This window comes from Columba livia, chromosome 13 (assembly GCF_036013475.1).
Source record: "Columba livia isolate bColLiv1 breed racing homer chromosome 13, bColLiv1.pat.W.v2, whole genome shotgun sequence".
In the NCBI taxonomy this organism is placed as follows: domain Eukaryota; kingdom Metazoa; phylum Chordata; class Aves; order Columbiformes; family Columbidae; genus Columba; species Columba livia.
The window spans coordinates 1,678,174-1,706,038 of NC_088614.1; the positions used below are offsets into that span (position 1 = coordinate 1,678,174).

Consider the following 27,865-nt stretch of genomic DNA (forward strand, 5'->3'; position numbering starts at 1 on the left):
GCGGATTGTGCTTGCTGAGAGGAGTGCTGTGAGTGGGCGGCTGGCCAGTAGGGCGCGGCGTTGTTGCGGGGGGCGGGGCCTGGTAGGTGTGTGGGGCGGGCTGAGCGGCGGGCGGCCGGTAAGGGGCGCGGCCGGTGCTGCTGCCTCCGCCCGCCATGAACTCCCTGGACCAGGCTGAGGGTGAGTGCACGGCTCGTAGCCAGCACGGACCCGCCGCTTCGGCGCGCCGGGACCTCTCGCCCCCGTGGGTGGGTTGCCTGAGCGCGCTGCCTCCTCACTCTGAAGCGGGCCCTGCCGCGGCGCGGCCCTGAGGGGGTGAAGCGGCCTCGGGAGGCCTCGGCTCCCGCCCCGCTGCACTCCCGGCGTTCCTGCTTGGCCCGGACAGGCGAGCTGGGGCGGGGTCTGCGGAGCCGCCTCCACCGCGGGGCCGGACGGCTGCTGCCCTCCGGCCGCCCCGAGGGGAGGCCTGTGCTGGGGGTCCGTGTGTGGGCCCGCCCGCCGCCCTCTGGGGAGGAGCTGCCCCATGGGCCTCGTCTGTCGCTGCCTCTTCTCAGCAAGGCTTTCGCTCGTTAAAATCCGCTTGTGCTGCTGCTACTGCTTCTCCACTCGTGGGGTTTTACGCGAAATGTGTTTCATTGGGGTGTGAGTCCCATCTAACGCACTAGGCGTTAGGGCTTCTGTGGCTTTTGAAGAACGTGGCCTCGAATAGCCCTCTCTTGTCTGCCAACATCGATGGTTTGGGTTACAAGGTCTATGAAGTTACGGTTTGCAGGGTGTGAAAATCCTGAAAGGAGTTTTTAATGTCAGAAGATAAGACCGGTAAAGACTTTTAAAATGCATCAGTGTCTCAGACTCAGCGGGTGTTCTGTAGCAGACACCAGAGGCTCGTCAACAGCAGCGATAGTCCGGTGTTGTCACGGCTTTGTTGCTATGTCTGTACAAGCTGTAGGCATTTAAGAAATGCGCCGTGCTAGTTACAGCTGCCAAAGTGATAAACTCAGAGAAAGTTTAGAACATGGATATCCAAAGATGCGTTTAAATTCCTGACTTCTGAAGGATTTTTTTTTATCTGTTTTTATTGTAACGCTGTCTACATTATGTGTTTTCTTTAGAGCTGTGTTATCAATAGCTTAATTTTATGCCTCCAGGGTGCTTTTTCTCAAGTAGCAGGTTTTTATGGGATGCCTCATCTTCCCCCTCTCATTTCAGTGAGTAGTCAGGGGTTTATGCTAGTCAGGGAATGGTTAATTAGCTTTAATTGCTGGCAGTGGCTTAGCTTCCTCAGATGGGAGGTGGAGGACAGGCCATAGCTACCAGGCTGCTGGCAGTAATTAAGACTAGTTAACTGTTCTGTGGCTGAAGTCAAGATGCTGTAATCTTCCCCTTGTGAATTCACCTGCAAACCACTTAGGAGTGAATTTACAGTTTAGAAAACTACCTTAGTAATTATAATAATAGGTATATTTTTATAATCTTATTCTCTAATTGCTTTATTACGGTAAATAATTTAGCAACAGGGAGAAAAAAATCTAGATTGATGCTAACTGAAACGCTTTAGCTGAAAGTTAAGTTTATGCTAATAAAAACTCCAGGGAGAATTCTGGCTTTGACTGGAATGTTGTCAAATGTTGGCCTTGTTGAACAGGAGCTTAAATCTAACATAGACTTCGGGTGAAACAGCTCCTTGTAGACAAACATTGGGAGTTTGGCTAAGGTCTGGGTTTTTTTTGTTTTTAGACAAATTAAGAGTATGAACTGAAATGCTGCTCAGTATTTAACAGCAATTTCAATGGAAATACCATGGGAGAATGATGGCAATGAGTAGAAAGGCCTATCCAGAGGCAAAAAAAATAGTTGGGCTAGTGTTTGCTGTGGTTTTTTATGTGTGTATATATATGTATATCATGGCGTTAAAACTTTGTATAATACAAAAAATTACTTGAATAGCTGTCAAATGACCAACTTGGGTTTTTTTTGTGTGTTTGGTTTTTTTAAACTGTTTTTATTACTATTTTATATATAATAGAACTTAATGGTCTCCTGATGTACTTAATACTCCAAAATATGATACTTTATTCTGTGCGGAGGGGCTATTTAACCTATTCTAGATCTAACTCTCAGTGTTTTTAAAGATGTCTAAAATGATTTCTCAGCTATTATAGATTTTCTTTTCTGTAAGTGGGAGTTTCTTGCATTTAGCATAACTCCATCATTGTATTTTTTAGCTAAAATTGTGTGAAGCTGCTTTGACAGTGCTTTTATTGCATCTAAATGATCATTGCATCGGTTTTCTCTGCCTATTTGAGAAATGGGTGTGCACAGGGAAAATGTTCATTCCTTTTATCTTCTACATTAAAATTTGACTCAATAGATGAAGATCTAATTATGCCTGATATACATCCTTCCCAGATCTCAAAGCTTTTGAAAGAAGACTTACTGAATATATTGCCTGTTTGCAACCAGCTACAGGACGTTGGAGAAGTAAGTTTGTTTTTCCAAGGCATACGCAGGATTCTCTCTTTCAAGCTTTTTAGATTTACCAATGTGCATCTTTGATTTATGTTTGCCTAAACAAAAATCTGTGCTTAAACTGTCTTTAAAATTTCTGTGCCATATATTCAAACACTCTGCAACAAGATGATAAAAGATACCAAATTAATACTTTAACGTGAGTAGGAAAAATGAGATAAAGATTGAATTGGCTCAAGACTGCATTATTCTGGAAATAGTTGAGATAGTAAGTTGTTGTATTTATTATGGTTTGGTTTATGTGGTATTTTGGTTTGGGGGGGCTTTTTTTGGGTTTTTTTTTTTTTTGAAGGCTCAGACTTCCCAGACAGTCACTATAGTTACTTGAACTAAATACGATTGGGTAATATAGTCCCTATAAAATTGAAGATGAAAATGTTCCAGCAGTGTGCCTTAAGGGCAGAATACGTCTTGATCTCTGTTCTAACAGGAAAGTTTGAAAGAGGGGGGAAGGCAAAAAATACCACAGATTCGCTGCCAACATTGACATCTGTGTTAGAAAGAGACTGCTTTTTTTGTTCTAAGATTCCACTGAGGTTTCCATACTCGAAGAATACAGATGCTTTTTAGACCATCTAAAAGAGCATCTTTCTCTTGAGAAGCCAAGGGATTAATCTCAAATGAAGGAACTGAGGGAGTGGCTAAAAATCAAAAACTTAAAAAGCAAAAACAAACAAACAAACACCCCACCCCAAACCACAACCAACCACCACTCCCAGCCCCTTGTTTCACAGCAGTTGGGAGGAAAGCAGATATTTCTAAGCAGATCTGTGCAACTTGTGCACACCTACTATAGGAATGTATTTAGCTTCCAGAATTGCTATTTACTGTCAGATATAAGTAAAACAAACCAAATCAAACAAACCACCAAACAACAACAACAACAAAACCTGGAAACTTCTAAGCACATTTAAATGAAATTTGCTTATTGTGTTCATGAGCTAACTTTTTCCGCTGCTTGTTTTGCTAGTTTTGTAATTCATTTAGAAAAGGGACTTTTAACTTTAATTATAATGGGGCATTTAACCCAATGTTAACTTTTCCTCCTGTTATCCTGGAAAAAAAACAAGTATTTATATAGAGAAGTTCTATGCTTTTGATGGATCTTTTCCAACTTTCTTTTGAAAACAACTTGTTAGGGTTACTTTTTTTAATATTGTAATATCAATAAGGAATATGCAACTCTATAATAAATTATAACAGTCTTACAAACCTGAAATTAGCATTTCATTAATATCTGGGGTTTGTTTTCAGTTTCTTTCCTCTGATCCTAAAGACTGGTAACTCTGGGTCTTCTCTTATTTTTGTGTGTGCCGTTCTTTGTTTTCCTTCTCCCTCCACAATCAATAAAGGACTTTATTTGCATCCGGAACTTCAGAGTCTACAGAAAACGCTCAGAACTGCCAAATGTTCAGTGAAAGCTGCTAGGCTTAATGGGTGTGCAATAGAATGTGAGCTTTCTCTATCTTCAGATTTGTTCTCTTTCCTTTTTCCATCAACACCCATTCCCTAACCTTTTGTAGTCTCTGACAATCAATCCAGTTACTCTAATATGTATCTAGCATTATTCATTTAGAGCCAGTTGATAAATTCTCCCTAAGCCATTCTGGATGTGCAGAGGTTTTTGTTAATCTTCACGTGCTAATGCTAACATGCCTTCAGATTCCCATTTAAGTTTTGTGGGTTTTTTATCTATGTCAATTTTTCTTGCTTGTAATCGTGTTGATTGGGGTGGGGAGCATAACATAACCTCGACGTGCTAGTGAAAGTGCTGCTGCTAATGCCTCAGGCTTTTCTTGTGGGGACAGAAGCTTTAGGTCTACTCTGCGATTTAATGATGCTGCATTTCTGTTGCCCCGACTGCATAAGCTCAAATAACATACTGAGTATTTGGTACAACTCTTGCTCCAATCTTCCAACTCATATTTTTGCTAACCATGTTATTTTAGAAACTTTCATTTCTTCAAAGCATCATGGTGTTTTTACTTTACAGAATTTAGATTTTGGTACCTACTTGTCCTGTCCAGGAAACATGTGCGGAATCTTTATGGTTTCACATAATAGCGGTTTCTTTGCCTGTTTTAATTTCTACCTTCCAAGTAGAAGCTTTTCCTCTCTCAAAAGTGGGTGAAGAAATAAATATTTAAGAGCTACTGCTAAAAAATAACTGCTTTTTAATAGGAGTTACACTGTTTCTGACTCTCATTCTCTGCTTTATCAGTGATTCTGATAGTGGTATCAGTCTGCACAGCTACTGGTGCTTGGAACTGGTTGATAGACCCGGAGACACAAAAGGTAAAGATCGTGCTAGTCCCAAATGTCTGTGTCATAGCTTGGTGTTGCAGCCAAGTGGTACAGTATCTTGAAAACGAAAAGGCAAAAGGGGGTTTTGCAGTGAAACTGAGAGATCAGTTTTAGTTAAGCTCTCGAGCTGTCTGGAATTGTTGTGGAGTGTGTCCTGGGACAATGCCTCCCAGAACGCTACACCTTGAATGTTTAGCTGGGGAATCGTTCACAAATACTTAGAAATGGCTAGAAGCAGTATTCTTATTTTTTAATGAAATGAACTAGGCAGCAATTTTTTAATGTTTTAGAAGGTATCTAGTGGGACTAATCTGATTTCTCTCCTAGGTGTCATTTTTCACATCACTTTGGAATCACCCATTTTTCACAATTAGCTGTATTACCCTAATAGGCTTGTTCTTTGCTGGAATTCATAAAAGAGTGGTGGCGCCATCAATGTATCCTTCCATCATGGCTGTCGGGTTAAAAGCGCTGTAGTTACTGCTGTTATTGAAGCCTGTGCTGATATTGCCTTTTCACTTTTGACTTGCTCTGTGCCCAAGTGTTAGTTGCCTTCCTTGACACAGCCCACACAGTATAGCGGCCCGATGTCGAACTGTTTTGGCAGAATATAATATGTCCTGTGATGATGTAAGTACCAGTGGTTCATTGACTAAACCTTGTTTTTTGAAAAAATTCAGATATTTTGAAAAGGCGTACAGTTTTATGTGTATGTTTGTTTGTTTTCCCTCTGAACAGCACTTGTATACACCTTAACAAATTCTGTGTGTCTGTAAAACCGGAATGCAGAATAGTTGGTATTGTTCTGTGTGTCATTTTAAACTTAGCCTGTAAAATTCAACGTGAAGTGCAATTGTTGGGCTCAGCTTTCAGGATCTAAACTTTATTTTTCTTTTTCTGTCTTGCAGACTGGAAAATTAATTTTGAAACCTAGGCCTCATGTTCAATAAGGGCTGTCTTCCTTCAGTTTTTTCCACTGCCATGGAAACCAAAAATGACCCTTTTTGAGGTAGTGTGACAGCAAAAAACCAACAGGACTGGTTGTCACTGCCTGGGAGTGAAAGTCTTACACAGTTGACAGTGAAAGTGTGCAATATTACTTTCTTGACTATTTATCCAAATTCTTTGTTACCACATTATCAGTGCTTTTGCTACTTCTGATTACCTCTTTTTCAGTATTAGTGTCACTTTTTTACTTCAGCTAGAATGGAACATACAGGTGAAGTATGTTAATCGGCTATGAAGTTGAACTTGAAAATCAGACCTCATTTGTGTTGTGTCTTTGTAAACTGTTGTAAATAGCAGATCGATGCCAACGTTCAGGAAAAGAAGTAATATTTGCTGTATGGATTTGTTTTCTTTTCATGAACAGTATTGAACACTCACCATTCCCACGATGTTTTATTAGCACACTTCCTCATTACAGCTGTCCTCGTCTCCTGGCCACTCTGTTTGGAATGGGTTAAAAGGCTTGCAGAGACTGTCCGTGCTGGAGAAAACTGGTTTTCTTCTTAAGAACTTTGCAAATGTATCAAGGATCACATTTGTCCAATTGTATATATAGTGCACCAGCCACTTTCATTGTGGTCACATGTAGCTCCTTGTTTGATCTGGTTCACAACACCGCTCTTTTAAGATTTTACTATTTTAAAAATTGTCTTAAATATGCCTGTATCTTCCCGATTATAAGGTTGTACTGTATCTGAACTCCACATGACCATTCTGTGTGGGTTTTTATGCTGTGGTAGTCTGAATATGAAACTAGTACTGCAAACGTATAACTGCATTGGTGAAGAAGATACAAAGAGTGCCACAATAAAATAACAAAATCTCTTATTCAGAGTGTTAAAAACAAGGCATGGATGTTATATACATGAGGTCTAACTTTTAAATAGCTGCAGTTGTAAAGAGTTTTGAGTTAAGGTGCCTTTTTAATTGTTTCAAACTCTTTAATTGACTAAAACTGCAAAGCTTTTGCAACTTAGGTAACTCCGAGTACAAGGCAGACTGGCTTTTAAAGGCAGCCTGCTGATAGAACTTTGAGTTGAGACATTAACAATTGTCTCCTGTGGTTTTTCCAGTAAGTCTTCTGCCCATCCATTACTTTTAACTGCTGTATATTTTGTAGGTAAATATGTATAAAATAAATTCTTTGTATAAACAGATGTTATTTTTTTGTACTGTGCAAATGCAGATCTCAAATGAACACTGAAGACCTTCACAAGTTTATAGCTGAAGTCTGTAACTTTCATACCGGACCAGCCTTTCCTGTATTTGATGTGGTTCTTATAATCTAAGATACTGACACCAGAGAGAAAGTCCTTCCAGTTTCCCATCCTCCAGGTCAATCCCGCCTCTGTAAGTGCTGTTAGAGGAAACTCTTGCACTCGACATTTACGTTCGTTGGGATTTTTGACCTGGGGAAACACCCGGAGTGACGCGATCGTGTCCTCGAACACGCGGCGGTGGCTGCAGCTGCCCGGCTCGCAGGCCTGCGTGGGTCTCAGTGCTTTCGGGCCGGTGTGCGGGGCCGACGGTGCCGTCCTGTGCCCCGGTGCGGGCGGGGGCGGGGCGGGGCCGCGGCTGCGCCTGCGCGGGGCTGCACACGTGGGTGCGCCGGCGCCGAGCGGCGGCCGCGGAGCCATGGGCAAGAGCCGGGCGCGGCGGTTCCGCAGAGCCCCCTTCTCCCCCGCCGGCCCCGAGCAGCGCCGCGACGGGGAGGGGGACCCCGAGGACGAGCCGGCCGCGGAGCTGCTGGAGAAGGTGCGGGCGGGAAGCGGCCGCCGGCCGGGGGAGGAGGGCGGGGTCGGTACGATCGCCGTTCGGAGCCGGCGGGAGCGGGGCAGCGCCGGGACGCGACGCGGTGGGGCTGTGCCGCCGCTGAGGGGAGCGGTGAGGTCTCGGTCCTCCCCGGCGGGGAAGGGGCGGTGCGGGGCGGCCCTGCAGCCGCTGCCGCCGCGTCGCTTCTCCGCGTCACGGCTGCGCCCGCGGGCGGCTCGGCGGGGCGGGGCGGCGGCTCCGCTCTCCCCGCACCCGCCCGGGCTCCCGTTCTGCTTCCTGAGCCGTTCGGAGGGGCTGGGGCGGGGCAGGGGCTGCTCTGAGCCCCCGGCCCGGTTCTGGGGCTGCTTGGGTCCAGTTTGCCCGGTGGAGGGCTCTTCTACGGAGCGATGAGCCCAGTATCTACAAGTAAACAATAACTGACAGAAAATGTTGAAGATGACTGGGTTTGGCCACTTGTTGGCCACATTCCTGGTGTTGATTTAAGTATCACAGATAAAAAGTAGTTTAAAGCTCTTCCTGCCCACATGACTTAAGTATCACAAGTAAAGTTTTCCTTTAAGTAAATAAATGCCCTTTGTTCACTTCACCTAACTGAAATCATTGAACTCATAACTGCTTGATTATTCTTCTGGACTAACCTACTCAATCCTAAAAAAAAAAAAAGTGAAAAAAATGCTGAAATGCACAGGTGAGGATGAACTGCGAGACCTCCGTCAGTTTCAGTGGGGCAGGGTCTGATGTACCACTCTTTCCCACTCTGCTCTGCAGCAGATGCTTGTCTTTTCTGTTACAATATCAATGAACACCATGACTTTGCAGGATAGGCACTTCTGCTGCTTTATTATCTTTATGGTTTGCAATTCTTACATCTCACCTAAACCTCTGTTACGGGTCAAGTCAGTGTTGTCTTGTGGACACAGAGAACACTTTTTCCATGTCTTTAAGCAGATGTTTTTAGTCTGAAGGCTATCAGGTTTGGTTTTTATTCGTTATTGAGTTGTTCTTTATGGCAGCATATGTTATGTCTCTTATACTTCCTTGATGGTATTTCCCCCCATTTTGCTTTAAGGTTGGTAATCAAAAGTAGATATGAGGTCTCACCAGGGCCAGCTAGTGTAAAATCTGTGTTTGAACTATGGCTCTCTTGTCCAACACTCAGAATGGTATCTATCTAGTCACATAGTCAACACACATAGCCCAGGCAAAGAATTATAAACTTCCACAGAAATTAGAAGCTCTTGGTTCCATTCAGGAGCAGTAAAACAGCAGCTACAGTGCCAGGCCTGCAAATCAAAAGGCAGATCATTTTTTTCACTCAATAAAAACTTGGAGCTACCATTTCCCTCCCCTCTAACCTGCCCTGTTTGTGTCTCCCAGCTGCAGCACCCGAGTGCTGAAGTGAGAGAGTTTGCCTGTGCCAGTATTTCCAAGCTGTTGCAGCAGCAGCACGTTATCCCAGCCTTTCTGCAGAGAGATGTCGTCCGGTGCTTAGGACCACTGCTGATGGATCACAGCTTAGCTGTTCGCGAGACGGCTGCCGGCGCTCTCCGGTAAGCGATTGTTAATATTCAGAGTTAGAGTGGTAAAGAAAAGAGTGGGGTTTTGCTGTGAAAAGCTGTGAACTTGAGTGCCAACCTCTCTTGCTTCAACTCTGTTTTGCGTATGTGTGGCTCCATTGAAGGCCCTGAGAGAGCGGCTTTTCTTGCTCCAGTAGGCTGCCCTGAGACTTCAATCAGGAGCAGGATTTAAGTTAGTTACTACTGTTTTATCTGTGGAATGCACTGCTTTCTATCCTTATGTTAGGAAAACAAACAAACCAACCAAAAAAACCAAACCACCAGTACTATGAAGAAATACAGAGAATCTGCATGCTGTTAGTATGGCATTTTGTGTCTTGATATCACTGTGGGAGCCTTGGGTTAGTTAGAGAATGCACATAGCTGGCTTTTTGAGAAACTTGTAAATATTAAACAGCGTCACTTTGCGTTGGTATTCTGCATTAACAGAATCACAGAATATCAGGGATTTTAAGGGGCCTGGAAAGCTCATCCAGTGCAATCCCCCCATGGAGCAGGAACACCCAGATGAGGTTACACAGGAAGGTGTCCAGGCGGGTTGGAATGTCTGCACAGAAGGAGACTCCACAACCTCCCTGGGCAGCCTGGGCCAGGCTCTGCCACCCTCACCCCAAACAAGTTGCTTCTCACCTTTCAGTGGAACCTCTTGTGTTCCAGTTTGCACCCATTGCCCCTTGTCCTGTCACTGGTTGTCACCAGAAGAGCCTGGCTCCATCCTCCTGACACTGCCCCTTTCCATATTGATCCCCAGGAATGAGTCTCCCCTCAGTCTCCTCTTGTCCAGCTCCAGAGCCCCAGCTCCCTCAGCCTTTCCTCACACGGGAGATGCTCCACTCCCTTCAGCATCTTGGTGGCTGCGCTGGACTCTCTCCAGCAGTTCCCTGTCCTGCTGGAACTGAGGGGCCACAACTGGACACAATATTCCAGGTGTGGTCTCCCCAGGGCAGAGCAGAGGGGCAGGAGAACCTCTCTGACCTACTGACCACCCCCTTCTAACCCACCCCAGGTACCATTGGCCCAGTGCTGGCTCATGGTCACCCTGCTGTCCCCAGGAGCCCCAGGTCCTACCTACAGGTTGCTTTATTTGTACAAACATGTAATACTAATACTTTTTAACATTCATGTTGTATCTTATACTGAGTAACTCCCAACAGAATTCATGTTTGAGTACAGATAAGCTTCCTAGTTGCATGAATTATTTTTCTTCTGCCACCAAAGTTATTGTGTTAGGAAGGTGGAAGACTAAAGTTACTGGTGAAGCAGATAGATTTTATAAAACAGAAAGCAACATATCCTTCAGAGAAGAGTACCGAATACATGTTTTCTTGGAACGTTCCTGGAAAGTATTGTATCTGATCCAAGACATTTTCTTTTACCCAGAAATCTGAGTGCTTGTGGAGGATTTGAAGTCTGTGATGACATGGTGACGAAAGACATCATGACACCCCTTGTTGCGCTTCTGAAAGAGGTATGTCTATTCTGATTTTAAAACTGATCCAGCTGTTGAGTTATTCCATTTTCAAAAATAGTTCAATTTTTGTAGCTCTTATCAAGATAAAATATTTGATAGATCTTTTAAAATAATGTTTCAGTAGGTTTAATAGTAAGAAAAATATTCCAGAGATTTCAAGCCACCTCCTGACCTGCTCCCTTGGGCGTGTGGTGAGGTTTGCTGCCTAGGATGACTATTGAGAAAACAGTCTGGAGATTTTGGGCATGGAATGTCGGTCGAGGCATGTCTGTTCTGTCAGTCAAGATCCTGATGCAACATTTGTGTCGCAGCATTATTCTAGTGAGGCTTTTTTGGTAAGCAATTTTGTCTAAAAAAAAGCTTGGATGTACAGCTGGGCAGTTACTGCTAGTGTAGAATAATCTGTACTGAATACCTATTCTTTGTTTGGTCCAGGTGTTGCCGTGCAGTTTGGAAATTGCATTGAATACTGTCGCCTGCTGTCTTTATATGAGCAGCGTTGAGCAATGCCATAATTTTCTGTATGTTTCTTCCACATTTTAGAATATTATTGTATTATTGTAACTCACAGTGAGATATTAGCTGAATTAGTCTTTGTGATTAGAAAGAACGGTTGAAAATTGTGTACAGACTGTGTGAGCAAGAAACAGCATTTCAGGTTCTAAAATTGCTAAATATTTCTTTATTAAAAATCCTTCTGAAGACTATTGAAAGCAAAGCAAGTACTTTAAGAGTCTTTCTACAAGAGAAAAAAAATAATCAATGATTCAGTTCCATCGTGGCCCAGTTCTCATAGAGAATAGGAAACTAGTCAGGTTTTGTGATAATAAACACTTAATGAGAGATCTCACCACTCACTGCTGCTAATGTGTAAAGTGTTTGCTTTTCTCTTGGCCTGTCAGTTTCCCAACCCTGGTTCTCTTGTTTGGTTGTAGTGTAGCACTGGACTGGATGCTAACCAGCTCTCTCCAAAGAAATGCGGAGTGATGAACAAAAATTATATTGAAGACATAGCCAATGAGGCTATCAACTTGCTGTGGAATGTATGGTAAGTGCCTTTTAGAAGAGCTAAATTAAATTGTTCCTGAAAAAGAGCACGGTAATTGAGGCAGAGAGACTGTCCTTGCATGGAAATATGTATTCTGTTGCTGATTCTGATTTCTGATTGTGTTGCTCCTAAGTGTACCTTGCTTAATAAACAGCAAGTCTTCATCTGATCTGAAATCCAAGTTTATCTTCTACTGTAAATTACTTTTGTAAGTGAAGGATTCTAAAAGTGTGCAAAAGCCAGTCGTTAGCTTTAGGACAGTGACAAAGTTTTCTTTCTGTTGGTTGTTTATTCTAAATTCTGATATTGGTTTCTGAATGTGTTCTGCCATAGTCTCCTGCACAGTTTGGGTTCTGGGGTCTCGCATGCGGTTCCTGTAGATCTGTATCGTGATATGGGAGATGGAGAAAATGAAATTCTGACCAGTGGACTCCAGTGCTCTGGGAATATGAGAAGCTTTTTTATTACTTCCTCCCTCTGCAGATCATCCCAAAAGTTAATATTAAATGTTTGGACAAACTATCCCTTAGTGACTGAGGCACTGATACAAATCTACTTGATTATATGAGAAAGAATGTGAATAGTTCAATTAGTAGTTTACATTGGAAACATTGAGTAGAGAAAGAGCAATTGCAACACTATTAATACAGAAGTGGCTGTAAACACTGAAGCGATACAAACCTGTTCTGAAAGTTCTCCTTGAATTTTGTGTTGTTTTTCTTTGGTTTGCAACAGCTCCACATCATTATACACTTTGGTCCATACAGAATTTGGTTTTGTCCTGTACGGTGTTTCTGTGGAGCTGCCTCCATGTCTGTCCGTACAGTGTGGCTGCTGGCTTCAGGCCTTATGTGTGAATTGGTTTTTTCTTAGGGGTTGGAATCTAGAACAGTACAGAAACTGCTTGCTCAGCACCTTGCACAGAATACATGACCCCTTGTAACTCTGAACAACATTTTGTGTTCATTTTTTTAATCGCGTTTGTACACAGAAGTGCTTTGGAACAGGAACTACAATCATTAAGTGTGCTATAAATCACTTCTGTGTTTTGAATTTTGTGGCAGTGACCGTGAACTGCTGACTTCATTGCAGAGTTTGGTACTGGTAAAACCGGGGCTGGTATTGATGCTGAGCCATACTATTTTCAAAAGGCAGTTTTGGAAGACCCTGGTAGCTAGTTAGCTCCCATGCTTTTTTAGTTTGAATTTGTCTTGTATCAATGCATTAGTTTAAAAATGAGAATAGCTGTCAAAACTTGAAGAAACAGAAACCCCGCCGTTAGATAATTAAATGTCACATGTATCATTGACTTAGTGTGCATTTCTGAATGTTGAGTGGTCATTTTCTCTAGTAAATGACTATTTTGTTGCGCAAGGCGGCAGCCGCTGTGCTGCTGTGGGTTTGTGGATAAAGGCTTCGAGGCTTCCACGCTGCGGAAAGCCCTGTAGAATTGATCAGAACCTCGGTAACAAAGGATGGCTCTAACGTGTAATTCTTAGGTAGGTTTTTAAAATGTAGTAGTGAGGACATGTTACTGAAAATGTTGTGACAATAATTTTTGCCTAGGGAACGTGTTTTATTAATCTTTTCTATGCATTAGTGAATGCAACAATACCGCGGTGTCCATATTCAATAAAGAAGGATGTCTGGAAGCTGTGTTACATTGCATGAAGAAATTCTCCACAAATGTGGATCTGGCTATTTCAGTAGGTAAGTGGTAAAAAGAGAAGATTAGGGTTTAAAGGTATTTTTTTCCTTTCCCATATGAATGTAACACTGCTGTCACATCCCTTGCACAGCGCACCTGCCTTAGCATTGCTTAAACTTTACCCTGAATAGGAGACTTGGAGTTCCTTTCTGAACAGCACATCATTCAGAAGCTGATAACTATAGTGCTTGTTTTCAGTCCAAAGGAGAATGGCTTATTTGTGGTTACACAGGAGGAAAGAATTTGTGGAAAGAAACCTCTAGATGGCGGCTATGTCTTTCATTTCTTTCTGTGGTTTTGGTAATGAAGGGTTTAATTTGTAGAGCAAAGGACACAGTCTATCTAAAAATACCCCAAACAACTCCTTTTGCGTTCAACATGTTTTTATTAGTAGCATTGTTATGATAGTCTTACAATAGTCTTGCAGGTGGATGTGTTTGCAACATTTTTTGCTGTTTTCCCTAGCTGGTATACAATGGAGAAATTGAATTTTGAGCAGCTGTAATTAATAGGGGTAGTCCCATGCCCGGTGTCCTACTGTACTCACCTGTTCTATGTACAGGTTTGCCACAGAATATCTTTTAATCAAAACCACAGTTTATGAAGGACGGTGTTGAACCATTACACGATGCAGCGTGAAATGTTTTCTCCCGTGTCTGTGTTTCATCACTCCAGCTTTCAGACAGATAATGCTTTCTCATTAGGAGAGTGAAAGCCGCTATTGGGTTTGTTAATTACTGTTGTTGTTTGCTGCAGCGAACTGCTTGCAGGCAGTGACGGAAGATAACCCGGATCTTCTTTCTTCATTCAATGCTTCTGCACAACGAGTCTTGGAAACGGTGCTGTTGTGTTCGGAGAGCACAATGAAGCACGTCCTGCTGAGGACACTCATAGCAGGTAGGGTGCTCGGGGTGTCTGTAGCGTCGTGATGGAGAGCGCGGCACGTAAAGGAGGGTGGGAAGGACACAATTGGAATTGTTTGGACCTTAGGTGTAGATTTTTACCTCAGATTCTCTATTCCACGTTCTTCTTTTCGCCTCAAATGCTTAAATGTGGCGATTTTTTGATTTTTGAGTGTAATAAATTAATTTTGAGAAGCCTTCGAAAATGATTACCTCGTGTGGATTTGTTATCACAGGTAAAAAATGTCACCAAGATGGCTTGTCATAAATATTGTGTGTTTCCTTACATGCCGAAATTTACTTATGCCCACATCATAAGCTTAATTTTTACAAATTAGTGTATGAAGTGCTAAACAGAAAAAAAATACAAGTCTGTAGAGAAAAGACTTGAAGATTCTTACTGTAATATAAGCAGTGATTGTTTTTAACTAGTGGAGGCTGCGTCCTTACAAAATGTATGACTGCCACAGAGCTGGGAATTGAGTATTTTAACAGATTTTCTATTTCAACTATCTCGTGTTTAGGCACTATCTGGAATATCAAGGATTCCATTCCACCAGGCAGCCTGGGAAGCATGGTTAATGCAATCCTGAAGATATTTTCAGAAGCATTGGCAATAGACGCTGGTGAAACAATTATTCATATGCATGAAGCTGAAAAAAAAAGGTTAAAACTTGCTGTAGAGGCAGAAACTGAGGAAAACATGAGTGACGTTATAGACAACAGTGTTTTGAGCGAAGATGATAACATGGAAGAAATACCGAAAGGGAAAGTCGGAAGAGAAAACGATGTTTCAGACCTACTTCCAGTAAGTGTGGGGCTGGTGCTCGGGCAGCCGGCGCGTTGGGCTGAGGGTTGGGCTGGGCTTAGCCTGAGCCTTAAGCCAGAGTAGCTACCTACTGCTGTTACCAATCCAAATAGCTGGACTATTTTAGCTAAAACTTCGAAGCTGAGCGTGGAGAGTTTCAACCAACTTGTTCAAATGTGAGGAAGTTGTACGGTACGTCAGGAAAGCACGTTTCCATTCTTTTCCTGCGGTGGAAGGTGTGGGTTTGTCTGACACTTGTAGCTAGTGCAGGAGTTCTGATCTCTGCGTAGGGTGAGACTTGTAATGGGTGTAACCATCCCATCACGAGTGGAGGTGGCACAGAGGTTAACGAATGCCTTCACTATTGCACACATTAAATGAGTGACAGAAATACATGTTTCTGTTGAGGCTTTAGCTAACATCAGGTAATCTTGTCCATTACAACTTCAGTGCAGGTGGCATTTCTTAAAGGGAAAATTTGTTCTGAGGCATCCAGCAGACAGGTGATAGGTTTTGTTTGCCTTTTTTTTTTTAATGCAAAGGGGTGAGAAGAGGAAACGGCCGGATTGTATTTTTATCTGACAGCTCAAGCACTTTAAATTGTGCTGAAATGTTTTATTGGTTCATATTTTTCTTTTTTAGTTTGATAAGTGGGAACTGAAGGAGGTGACAGCCTTACTGATGGCTCAGCAGACCGCTCTAGAAATCATTGTTAATATGTGCTGCACTGAAGGTTTGTAGCAATCTCTTCCATTGCAAGTGTCGTGGTGCATTTTGTTTCTGGAACACAACATGTTTAATTTGCTGTTTGGTGATCTTTGCTTTTAAGGGTGAGTGCACATAGACTTGTCGCTCATACCCTCATCTGGGGGACAGATTGGATTGTAATTTCTATTACTAATTTAAGTGGTTATTTTTCTCATTTAAATAATTTCTATCACTCCCATATTTTTTTGCATGCTACTACATGTGCCAACGGAAGAGATATTTCCTAAAAAGTATTACAGCTAAATCTTTGTTCAGTTAGAGCATCATCTGAATGTTCATCTGATACAGTGTAGGTGTGAATCCTATTGCAGGACTGGGACATGAATTTTTTTAAGCAGATAAGCCTTCGAGTTTTGATTTAGTTTTGATAGCTACAAGCGTTGCAAAAGAAAGGAGAGAGCTTTTGATGCAGATCTGGCAGCAGTGCGGATTCAGGCTGTTCAGAGTTCCACCTTTGTGTGCTTTTTCGGAGGAGAGAGAAAGGCTGTTGCTCCGGGGGCAGTAGGAAATAGTATAGTATATCTTCTATGAACTCTGATACTCAGTTTTGATAGCTTTTCTCCAAATCCTTAGGAAAACAAATAAATGATTCTCAAATTCTGTGTAAAATGTACAACCCCACGACCCAAAAAAGTCTTCCAAAACCTGAAAATTGTAATTGCTAGTATAGTTTGTAAGCCTGATGCTAAAGTAATTGTGTAGGAGATAACTTCCTAACTAAATCTTTCAGATTCTAATAAAATCTGCAGTAATACCCAGATATTCCCAGTGGTGATTTTTCTTTTCTCTTGCAGCGCAGGGGTATTCTGCACCTAGAATATGAAGTGCCTTTCATAACTGCATTTCTCATCTAATGAGCTGTAATTCATAAGCTCTCCCCTTTAATTGGAAAATCTCTTGTGGATAAACTGCATATTCTGCCATTCACTCAGCGTAATGTAAGGTTGATTGTGTTGTATTTCACTTCAATACTTTACCCATTCATGGACAGAAAGAAACACAGTCTGTAGAAATTAGGAGGAATCCAGAGGCAGCTGTTCATTTAATTTTGAAGTTATTTGAGGACTAAAATAGCTTTAGCCATTCTGCTGCATTCACATAAATGCTCAGCTTGCCACAGAGCTGAGGGAAATCACCAGGCTGGCAGGAACTGGGATTTTCTGAGCGCCGGTGGCATCTGGCAGCAGTGACATGAGACCCCAGCATTGCTGTCCAGTCTGTAGGTTACCAGCGCTAGTTAAGATAGGATTTCCTTTGGAAATACTTCTGTATTTCCAAGAACGTTAGAAGCAGCCTGACTTTAGTTACGGGCTGATGTTCCAGATTCCAGTTGCTCACTGCAAACACACGACTGTTGTCTTTGTGGTTGCTGAATTGCGTGCTCAGTTCATATAGGTATCATTTAGTTTTCAAATGAGATTTTGCTTTGCTTCATAAAGATGCAGGTCGATTATTTTTTTTTTTTTTTTTCAAGAAGCAGGAGACTGAAAGTGGGATGTCAGCTTTGATTTTGTGGTTGTTGCTGCTGTGGGCTGATTATGCACAAATGACAACTGTCTTCTCATGCAAAAGCTATTAACACTAGCGTATTAATTGGACATTACTATAGGCAAAAGAAGATGCCCATGTGGTCAAGTTGCCACAGCCCAATGAGTTACTTTGCATCAGATAAGCAGTAGTTGTCATCTTCAAATAAATTCTTAAGCTGCTGCACAGTGCAGGTGAAATGCCTTCCTTAGGCCAGGGGTGTCAAATTCATGATCACCGAGGGCCACATCAGCCTTGCATTTGCCTTCAAAGGACAGAGTGTCGTTTTAGGACTTTATAAATGTAACTGCTCCTACATTTACACAGTCCTAAAATGACATCCAGACCTTTGAAGGCAGTTTGACACCTCTGCTGTAGACCTTTCTTGCTGTATTTTAAGTGAATGAATTTGTCATTCACTTTTGTCACAGAGAAAACACGTGGTTGTTAGCATAGTTACTGCAGTACTTTGTTCTCATGAGAATCGGTGCTGTCAGACAAAATTACTTGGGCACTTGTTTCATCCCCGATTTCTGAGCAACCTGATCTCGGTGAAGATGTCCCCGTTCATGGCAGGGGGTTGGACTAGATGAGCTTTGAAGGTCCCTTCCAACCCAAACTATTCTATAATCCTATGATATTTTTTCATCATAGTTAAATATCCTGAGCTACGTACACAGGCAGAGCTTTCACCTCTTGGTGAGGAGGATCCCTCCTACCCGTAGACTTAGGACTTGCGTAAACACCAGTATCGCACCCGTTAAAATGTAACCAGCTTTAAAACAAATTGAGATAAATCAGTGTAAACCCTGCGGATGTAGATATATCAGCTTAAATACAAATGATGGACGTAGCTTGTGCTTGTCAGGCTGAGTCTGCCATGAGCCATGGACTGATGATTCACTTTGCAGTAGCTGTGCCCCAGGTAACACCACCTCAGCCCCTCTCCCCTTACACATCTGTAGTAGAGTAAATCCTGTGAGTATTAACCTAGTTCAGGTTTGTAGCTGTAAACCTAGTTTAATTCACTTGCTGTGAAGACAGCACCATCTTCATCCGGCCCATTTGTGCCTGGTCAGAGGGCATCTGAGAAAACAGGTGCCTTAAACTGACTGCACTTAGTAAACAAGTTCACTTAAACTGTTGTATTTGTATGCTTGAACCTAGCTCAAAAAGTAAAATGGTACAATCTTAAAATATTAGTAAATGCTTTACAAAATGTTTCTTCTGCACCTTTTTTGATATCTTGAAGTGAAGCATAGTTAATACCAGAGAGTGAAGTACCTGTGTATGAAGAATCTCTCATAAGAATGCTTGTTGCCTGAGTGAATACAAAATAAGTACTTTTTCTTTTAATACAACTTAAACAGAAGCAGTATAATATTTAGAACTGTGGCTTGATGGCGCTTGGTTTGCGTGGATTTCATTAGAGCCTTCATTAAAGACTCCTAAAGCAAGAGATGATTGAGAAGCAGGATACCCTTGCAGCAGTGCTGTTACGTGTACAAGTCTGTCTTCTGTTCTCAGATCCCTCCGATGATGAATGGGAAGAGCTCTCCAGCAGTGATGAAAGCGACTTGTTTATGGAAAACTCGTACAATGAAGGGAGTGGGCTGCTAATGTCACCCCTGTGCCTCTCTGATGAGGTTAACTCGGCGTTTCTGAACAACCTCATTCCAAAGAAGGTATTGCCTTTCCTTTTATTTCCGACACGTGGTACAGTCTTTTGCTTCTGCCCGGTTTGTATCCCAGGTTAGGCAAGTTATCCCAATCTATCTGGAGAAAAAGAATATCTTTATAAAAATCAGTTTAGCTTCACTTTTTTTGGCCTAGAGGTGGAGCATCATCACATGAGCTGTCTTGACCTAAATAATTTCTTCATCTAAGTGGGAATAGAAGGATCACGTGTTTCAGAAATCTGGTGCTTATTTTAATTATTATTTTCCAAAAACACAAAGGTGGTTATTCCTTGATTTGGACATGAAAGAAGTCCCAGATTTCCATATTAACTGAGGTGGAAGGTAATGCATGTGAATGGCAGCAGTCAGCACCAAAGAAGTGCAAGATCCTTTTTCCGCCTGTTTTATACACAATATCTGAAGTACAATATTTGACACAAACAAGAATTCAAATGTTCTTGTTTCAGAGCTGTTTTGCTCATTCTTATTTAGGGTTGTGAAGATGAGATTCGTCATTTGAATCAGTTATTACGCTACTTCAGCAGTGTGGTATTATAGAATTCTGACCCAAAGCATCAAGGTGCAAGATGAAAACATTGAAGGCTTTTTGAACTCAGTACCAAGTGTTCTAAGTTTCGTGGCAAGGTCTTTTAGACTTGCAGCTGGCTGAAAATTTGGTAACAGAAGCTGTAAGAAGAAAGGTCTAAATAATAAAAAAAATAGCAGAGACTTAGAAAATCACTTTTGTTCGGTACAGTTTGATACTTACGCTATGCTAAACCCAGGTATAATTGCACCATTGGGTGACTGAGGAAGAGTCTGACATTTTTATTAGGTGAGACACTTGCTACCTGAAATGTTTTGAAATATGTAGGTTGAAGTATCTGTTTGATGTTAAACTAAAATTTCAGTCTTCCCCCCCCAAACACACCTGAAAAACCAAACACCAAGCTTTATTGCTAAATCTTTCTTTTTCCCCTCCCCAGATTCTTGAAAAAACTGCTTTTCCGAACAGTGTTGCTCTAGACATCTGTATGCACAATCCGTCTTGGAAACCATTAATTAAAAAGTAGGAATTTCATTGTCTCTCTTGTTTTTCATGTCTATTCAGTTGGTTTAGAACTCTTAGAAGGATTGCCCATCTTTGGGTTACTTTTAAGATGTGGCCAATGGCAGATCCGATACACGATTTTGACTAGATACAAATGTTCGTGTAAATTGAACACTGGATCGCAGCCTTATTTAATTCTAGATTGTCTTTTGACGTGTGTTTTCCAAGAGCTCTGCTAAGCGCATGTGGTGTTTGTTCCAGGCTGAACGCCGTGCAGTGTCGAGCTTTGACGTGTCTTCACAGCATTTTGTTGGTGTCGGACGTGGATTGTCTGGGAGGAGCTTCAGCACTTCAGTCCCTTGCACAGCATCTCTCACAGCTAGTTTTTTCTAAAACGGGTAAGATGGTTAGTAAGGGGGGCTTGCCGACCTATTGCATATAGGTATAAGGTCGCCACGTACATTGTTAAGTTTTAATGTCGTTTTATTACTAATTTTATCCCTCTGGCCTTTCAAAATAAGGATACTGCATGTTGGAAATGTGCTGACAAAACAGTGTATCCTGATGTGTTTATCCAAATTGCATCTTGACGCTTCATGTCTGTGTGTTCCTGCAGAAAGTCACTAAGTTAGTGCTTGAATCCTCTGAGACCAGAACTGCTTGCTTGGTCATATTTGTGACAGTAGCAGTTTGTCATCAATCAGACAAGCCATGAAGACGACGAGATGTTTTCATTTTAAATGTGCAAACTTGCCTGAATAGCCATGTGAAAAGGAGGGTCTCTAGCACAGTCTTTCACATCATTTTTTTCTAGGAATCTTACAAAATCATGGCAAAGGTGATTGTTGCAAAAATCTCCAGAATGTACATGCTTATTACAGTAGGGAAGACAGCAGCCGCCTTGTCTCTGGGACATGCTTTGTGCATATGATCACACAGCTTTATTGAAAATATATTAGTAATATGAAAATGCGCCAAGTTTTTATGACCAAATATTAAAGTTGCTTAACATCCTGTTATGGTGGTGGTTCAATTTCAATGGAGAAGGCGATAAATTTCATTCTTCTAAAAATACTATTATAGAAAATCAGGTATATCCTGGTAAACACAGTAATGTATCCACTGTAGTTCCTCCAAGGCATGTTATTCCATACCGATACTGTAAAGGTTTCCCCACAGACCTGCTGGTATTGTCAGTATTATTGGATGCTCTAGTGTAGATATGTAGCAGTTAGCATTTCCAGCTGCCTCCTGTAGTGTTACACATAACATCAGCATCATTCCAGTAATACTGTTGGGCCACTTAAGCTATGATCTTTCTGTTACTGACACAAGAGAAGCTGAACTGAGATGAAAATACAACGACAAACAACAAAAAAAGGAGAAAAAAAATGGTTCCAAGTTGATGATCTGGTTCCCTGACAGGCCGCTTCATTCAGTCTATTCTGATAATCTGTTTTCATTTTAAGGTCACTGTTGATGGCTTTTCAAAAAATTAGAGCTATGCTTAGAGGCTGGAAAAGCCTTCCAACTCTCAAAATTGTCAGAAAGCATTTTTCCCAAGACAGATCAGTTGAAATCCAGCATATGCATGGCTTTGTCATTTCTTGTCTCTTAGAAGCTGGAGAAGCTCCGTTTTCTTCCTTTCCTCCAAGCATCGTCATTTGTAGCCATAAATGTGATGTATGTAGTTCTTACTCGCTGCATAGTATGCCACTGCATTAATGCTTGAAAACGCTTCTGCCTGCAAAACACACTTATTTCTCAGTGCCATTAAAAGCATGTGATCGGTCCACGGGAACACTTACTGAGACCGTTGTTCTCAAAATACTGAAATGCAGGAATTGAAAATAAGTATGAAGACATATGCGAGGAAGTTCACATAAAATAGTTGTCTCATGCTTGAACAGCAGGACTCGCAAGATTTCGGGGTCTACACGTCATGCTTTGCAATAGTATATCCCTAGATGAAGACAGAGCGTGCTAATAAATTAGTTTACTGACCTACATACATTTTCCTTAACAGGCTATGGTTTTAATAGTTAAATGCTATGAAATGGAAGCTGCCAGATAGAGTTGGTAACGTACCAACATGTGGTTAGAGGAATTCTGTGGTTTACAGAGTGAAGAAGAGGTTTAAAGGTCTGGTTGCTTACATGGGAAAGGAAGAGGTACGCTTGAAGTAATGGAGTGTTTCTGCATCTGGAGTAGACCAGAAAATAAGAACACGTTAGAGGAAAATAAAAAGCTTAAAGTAGTGCAGAACGTGTGCTGAAGATGTTGGCTGGTATCGATGAATTCGTAGTTAAACAAGAATAGTGCAGTGCTTGAATCATACAGTTCTGAAAGGTTATTAAAGCGCTGGAGAACACGCTCTTCACGTGAATTGGAAAGAGTCCAGTGTTCTGGGTGTCTAAAAAGCCTGCTTAGAAGACAGAGTAAAGGAGCTGAAGTACACAGTCAGCTTTCTCAGTCGCTGCGTTATGACCTCCCTGTGCTGCCGGCCGAGGTTTGTACCTCGCGTTCGGTCACACAAGTGCCTTAACCAGGGACGTGCCTGAGAAGTAGGAGCAGCTGAATTCAAACAAATCACTATGGTTACAGCCTACAAAGACCAGGCACTGAGAATCCAGCTCTTCCTGTTTGTGGTAGTACCTGAAGGAACAATTAAGGGATTAAAGAATTTGTATTTCTTTGCTTCTTGTATCCTTCACCTTCCTGTTTAACTTTTGGCTCTGGGTTCAATTCCTGGACAGAACTCCTTGCAGACACAGAATTCCTGGAAGCCATAACCAGCGCGCTGAGGGCTCTCCTACAAACAATGGCATCAAAGAACATCTCCCAGGTAAGAGCTTTCAAACTCAAATGCTCCGGTAGGTTCAAATGCACGTGAGATTGCGCTGCAAAGTTTTTGAGACAAAAACATTTAAATGAAGTGCTAAATTTCAGCGACTGTGAACACTGAAAGAACAGATTTAATAGCGTTCATTCTTTATATTTTTCATGGACCAGGAATACTTTTGTATGTATCTCTTCCTTAACATAAATAGATGAGAGGTATTTCAAAACCAAAACAGTGATAAGGCATGGGTGTTATCATTAGGAGATGGATAGAATGACAAACATTTAGTAATTCAGTGCCTAGAAACATGAATTCTTTATTTCTAGTTGAAGCTAGTTGTCCTTTGGGAATCTTGGTTGGACATGAATTAGGGAGCTAAATCTAGGAATGAAGCGCAATAGTTGTTATACAAGCTGTAATACTACATGGTCTGCTGGTCCTTTCTGGCTTTAAACTGAAAAATGAGCTTTTATGCTATAAGTTGTAATGACTTGGAAATAGCTATTGAGCTAGTTAAGTCTGTGAAAATCCCTTTGGTCTCAGAACTTTCTCTTCAGTTTCATACCAGCCTTGGTTATCTTCTGGAAAAAACACCTTGAGAAGTTGAAAGGGAGAATTTAACCGTTTTCTCGCCAGTTGCATTGTTGGTATTCATGTAGTTTTCACAATACAGGACTGTGTTTCTCTGTTACAAATTTGCCTGTGTTCTGTAAAAGCAAATTATTTAAATATGAAATCCATGAAAATGTAAGTATGTCTGTCTGCCTTGTTTTCTTTCCCCTTGCCAAACAGTGCATGACTCCCGAGCAGCTCTTGGCTTTATGTGAGGCTGCTATTCACAGCAGCAACGCCAGTGTTCGAGTGAACGTCGTGAGCATCCTTGGAATCTCTGGCAGCGTCCTGGCGAAAGGACAAGATACAGCTGAAACACTAAAGGTGAAAAAGCAAACTTTGCATTGCAACCCTACAACAGTTTTGATACTTCAATTTTCTTAAGCATTGCTGGCAAAATCGATTTTTATCTCTTATTTCAGATGATTGGAAAATTTCTTCTTGAGGTCGCTATGAAGGAATCCTCTCTTGTCGTAGCAGGGGAAGCCTTGGATGCACTTTTCGATGTATTTGCAGATGGTAAAGAAGCAGAAAAGGCCGCGGTACAGATCAAGTTGCTCCCAGCACTGAAGGAATTCCAGCCAATGTTCAAAATGAGGGTAGGCATCAAATGCAGCCAACTCAGGGTCTCAGCACACAATGGGGGTTAAAATTTTGACACTTGGGCTGATAGAAGATAAAATTAAGCAGGAATATATGGCTTTATAAGATGACCAAGAAAGATAAAACAAATAATCGAATTCCTGATATTCTGCTTTAGAGGAAAGCAAATAGACTTCCCTTGCGGTTCATGGAACTGTCAAGGTAACAGCGCAGCATCTTCATCGCAACCTCAGTGTTATTGACGTCCTAATCACCATATTGTTCTGAAACCCTTGTAAAAAGAAAATAATAATCTTGCAAGTGTCTCTGGAGGAGAAAACAGCTACGCTGGTGGGAGAGAAGTCCCTCTGAAGTTACATTGACATCTTTTGGTTTTAACTTGCTGTAGTTGCAGGTGGGACATTTTTGTTCTGTTGGTTAGTTAAATAAATCATGTACTCCATATTTTCAAGAATCACAAGGCCAAAATTCTAAACTGTCATTTTAAGCACATATTTTTCTTCACTAACGAATGACCTTCAATTTGTTGTTTCTTTAGTCAGATGAAGACCGAGGGTTGACTTTCAGAGTCTTAAAGCTAAGCAGTATACACACTAAATACACACCTGGCAGTGCTGCTGCTGTTTGGTTCATTAGATGTGCAAGGTCTGTCATAGAAAAAGCTACAGAAAGTAAGTGTTTCAGATTGATGAGTGAAATAGCATGCCAGTAGTGGTCTAGATTTAGGCAGAGATGTATTCTAGTAAATTGGCTTGTAGAACTAATTGCTGGCTCCGCCTGAGCACATGTGAATATGTTGGAGTTCTCAAGGCATGGCTAGCACGCCTTGATATAAAACATACATACAATTGCTATAAGCTGTAGGTGATCTAAAAGGAGAAAGTTCTCCATTAGTAAAGCATGTTTTTTTTTGGTTTTACAGATGCGAAAAGAAGGCAAAGGACAATATAGTACAGATCAACTGTGTGTGCTTGACAATGTGAAGATGAATTTGAGAAGATTCATTGCATATCAGGAGACACTAGGGAAAACTCCAACTTGAAACATCAAGGAACTTTACACTAAGGTTTCCCTTATTGAATAATGTTTTCCAAAAATATAACCGTTTTGAACTTCGAAAATGTATTGAGCAGAGCAGTTTTGTTAATACTGCATTTTTTTTACATGTAGTATTTTTATACTTCTGGGTTGATGCAATATGAAACTCTCATCAGTGTAAAAAAACACAGCATACTTTGAAATTCAGTGTTAGCGGTGATAAGAATGTGCTCTTGTGGTCCTGAGGTCTGTACACAGCACCACCGTCGTTGCTCAGAAACCCTCATGCATCCTGGCAGAAAACTGTAACTGCACCAAGAAGTAATTTAGAGAATATTCTCGGTTATGTGGCAGATCAAGAGAAAAACTGTAAAAGCTCAATATGTTTTTCAGGGAATTGAGCAGGGGCAGGATGTTTGGATTTGCTCTTACCTGTCTTTAGAATTGCACGGGCACTTATGGCAAGTTTCCCAAGAGGAGCGTGTGACGAACGTGTAGATTACTGTCTGTTACTTCATGAGCTTGATCAAAGAGAAGCCTGTTTCAGATTCATTCATGATGAATTCAGTGTGACAGCTTTTTGCTGTGGAAATCAGTGTAAGAGGATCCTACGCTTATATGCAGCTCCCTGGTTTTACTTTGTTTTGATTGGTGTTTCTGCAAATCAAGTCTCCCGAATTACTTTCTTCCTTGTAATTCTACATCAGGATGAATTTGAATTCAGGGAGGTGGTAAACTTATTAAGTATTTTTTATAGCGAGGTGTTATCTAAAGTAACTTTATAATTACTTAAAATACCCTTTTTCATATATTTGTGATAGAGATTTTTAAGCTGTAAAATACAGAAATTATTTTCAAAAAATGCCGCTGGTTCATGAAGATTGTATGTGAACTTCCGTATACCTAAAGCTTTGTTTCTGTTTCCGTGAACGAGATCTTCTCACATGCGTTTTTTAAGGGGAAAAAACCCACAACAAACCACCAAAGCATTTTGTTATGCTGTTTTTTGAAATGGGACCTTTTTCTTCCCTTTTACCATGCTGCCTTAGCACAGGCATCTAGTTTTTGGCGAAATTTTGCCCACGGTGTTAGGCGTGGAACTACAAAGCCCAGATTTGCTCGGTTTGTTAGATTTCAGTCTCTTAGGTTGGAGAGCAGGCTCAGGGACTGACCGGCTAACTTGCAAACGGCTGACTTTATGAAATCCTGACAGAGAAAGGGAAAAAGCGAGTTTAAGCAGCTCTACTGCCTGGAAGTCCTGTTATTGCTGTTACTTGGCAGGAGCTGGATGAAGTGTGTGCTGTGGTGCGACGCCTGCTGATCAAACGAGTGAGTGTGGGACGGGGAGGGCTTGAGGCCATTGAGCCTGGCCTAGAGAAGTCCAGGAGAAGTCCTGAGGAGCAGCTGGAAGGTTCTCCTGGGATCTGGCAGCAAAGAGGGCTGGAGTGTCGCAGTTGAGGTGGATTATGGCATCAGACTGCACCGTGCGTGGATTTTAATCCCAATGTTAATTACTCTTGCTGTGACTGCAGATAGGATAATATTAACCTGATAAGAGATGTTAGTATTTGTAGCACTTAAAAAGACATCCACGCACAAAGTTGGGCTCTCATTTTCTGGGTGCCACATAGAATTGTAAGGTGATCCAGGTTGGCGAGGATCTCTGGAGGTCTCAGTCCAGTCCGCTGCTCACAGCAAGGCTTACCTGGGAGTCAGATAGGTTGTGCTAGGCCTTGAGCATGTCTGAGGATGGAAACGCCACAGCTCTGGGCAGCCTTTTCCAGCGCTTGACTGCCCTGCTGTGAACACTTTTTTTTCTTTTTCCCCTTGTACCTACTAGGACTTCCCCCTGTTGCAAAATGTGCCCCTTGTCCTTTGCACGCCACAAGAAGCATCTGTCTCCGCCTCTTATAACCCCCATCTGGCAGCTGAAAATAACAATTATATTGCACTCCCGTCCGGGCTGAACCAACACAGCTCCCTCAGCCCGTCCTCCTGTGCTCCAGCCCTCTGACCATCCGGGCGCCCTTCTGCTTTGCCTGCCCTGCTGCCTCTTATACCGGGGGGCCCAAAACTGGACACAGTATTCCAGATGTGATCTCACGAGTGCTGAACAGAGGGAAGGAATTGGTTTTCTGCTAATGCAGCCCGTTATTTGTGAGCCTTCATCACCACAGAGCTGCGCTGCCGACTCCTCCTCAGCTTATCGTCCACCAGGACCCTTAGGTCCTTCTCTGCAAAACTGCTCTTTGGTCATTCAGTCCAGAGCCTGCTCTGTTTTATGGGGTTACTCTGTCCCGAACGTGGGACTTTGTATTTGACATCATGTGTAGCAGTCAGAGTCTGGTTCCTGGGGGCTGGTAGAACAATAAAGTATGTTATTTTTTGTTTAGTGTTTGGTTTTGGTCTTATTTTAAGTTACTAATGAAATGTTTCATCTTCAAATATGAATGTGAAAGTTGCAGATAACTATACAGAAGATAGGGCATCCACTAGGAAACGTGATTTTCTTAACATCATCTGTCAGACCCCATTTTTTCCTTTAAGTGAAAAGACAGACTGTCATTTAGATCCTGAACTATTCCAGCAGTAGGAATGCATGGATTATTTTTTTCGC

General features: G+C 41.9%; 2 protein-coding genes across 5 annotated transcripts; both read left to right on the top strand.

Moving 5' to 3' along the window:
• The first annotated feature begins 41 nt into the window (after positions 1–41).
• CNEP1R1 (CTD nuclear envelope phosphatase 1 regulatory subunit 1) lies at positions 42–7,166 on the top strand. 2 transcript variants are annotated; one of them, XR_010465878.1, is made up of 7 exons: positions 42–180; positions 2,410–2,481; positions 4,751–4,824; positions 5,161–5,270; positions 5,409–5,463; positions 5,742–5,842; positions 7,028–7,166. XR_010465878.1 is itself a non-coding variant. In XM_065028632.1 (6 exons), the coding sequence occupies exons 1-6, from the start codon at positions 156–158 to the stop codon at positions 5,781–5,783; spliced, it is 378 nt and encodes a 125-aa protein (XP_064884704.1). In that variant the 5' UTR covers positions 43–155; the 3' UTR covers positions 5,784–6,998. The 2 variants fall into 2 exon arrangements, 1 of the variants encoding a protein (XP_064884704.1); XM_065028632.1 differs by lacking the exon at positions 7,028–7,166 and having other exon boundaries at positions 43–180; positions 5,742–6,998.
• HEATR3 (HEAT repeat containing 3) lies at positions 7,049–27,640 on the top strand. 3 transcript variants are annotated; one of them, XM_021290813.2, is made up of 15 exons: positions 7,049–7,191; positions 8,992–9,164; positions 10,572–10,659; positions 11,598–11,710; positions 13,311–13,420; positions 14,175–14,315; positions 14,845–15,128; positions 15,771–15,861; positions 18,951–19,108; positions 20,089–20,171; positions 20,415–20,551; positions 22,910–22,998; positions 23,788–23,931; positions 24,030–24,206; positions 25,133–27,640. In XM_021290813.2, the coding sequence occupies exons 2-15, from the start codon at positions 9,118–9,120 to the stop codon at positions 25,250–25,252; spliced, it is 1,782 nt and encodes a 593-aa protein (XP_021146488.2). In that variant the 5' UTR covers positions 7,049–7,191; positions 8,992–9,117; the 3' UTR covers positions 25,253–27,640. The 3 variants fall into 3 exon arrangements, with proteins under 3 accessions (XP_021146488.2, XP_064884696.1, XP_021146489.2); XM_065028624.1 differs by lacking the exon at positions 7,049–7,191 and adding an exon at positions 7,430–7,596; XM_021290814.2 differs by lacking the exons at positions 7,049–7,191; positions 8,992–9,164 and adding exons at positions 10,813–10,997; positions 11,098–11,183.
• The last annotated feature ends 225 nt before the right edge of the window (positions 27,641–27,865 follow it).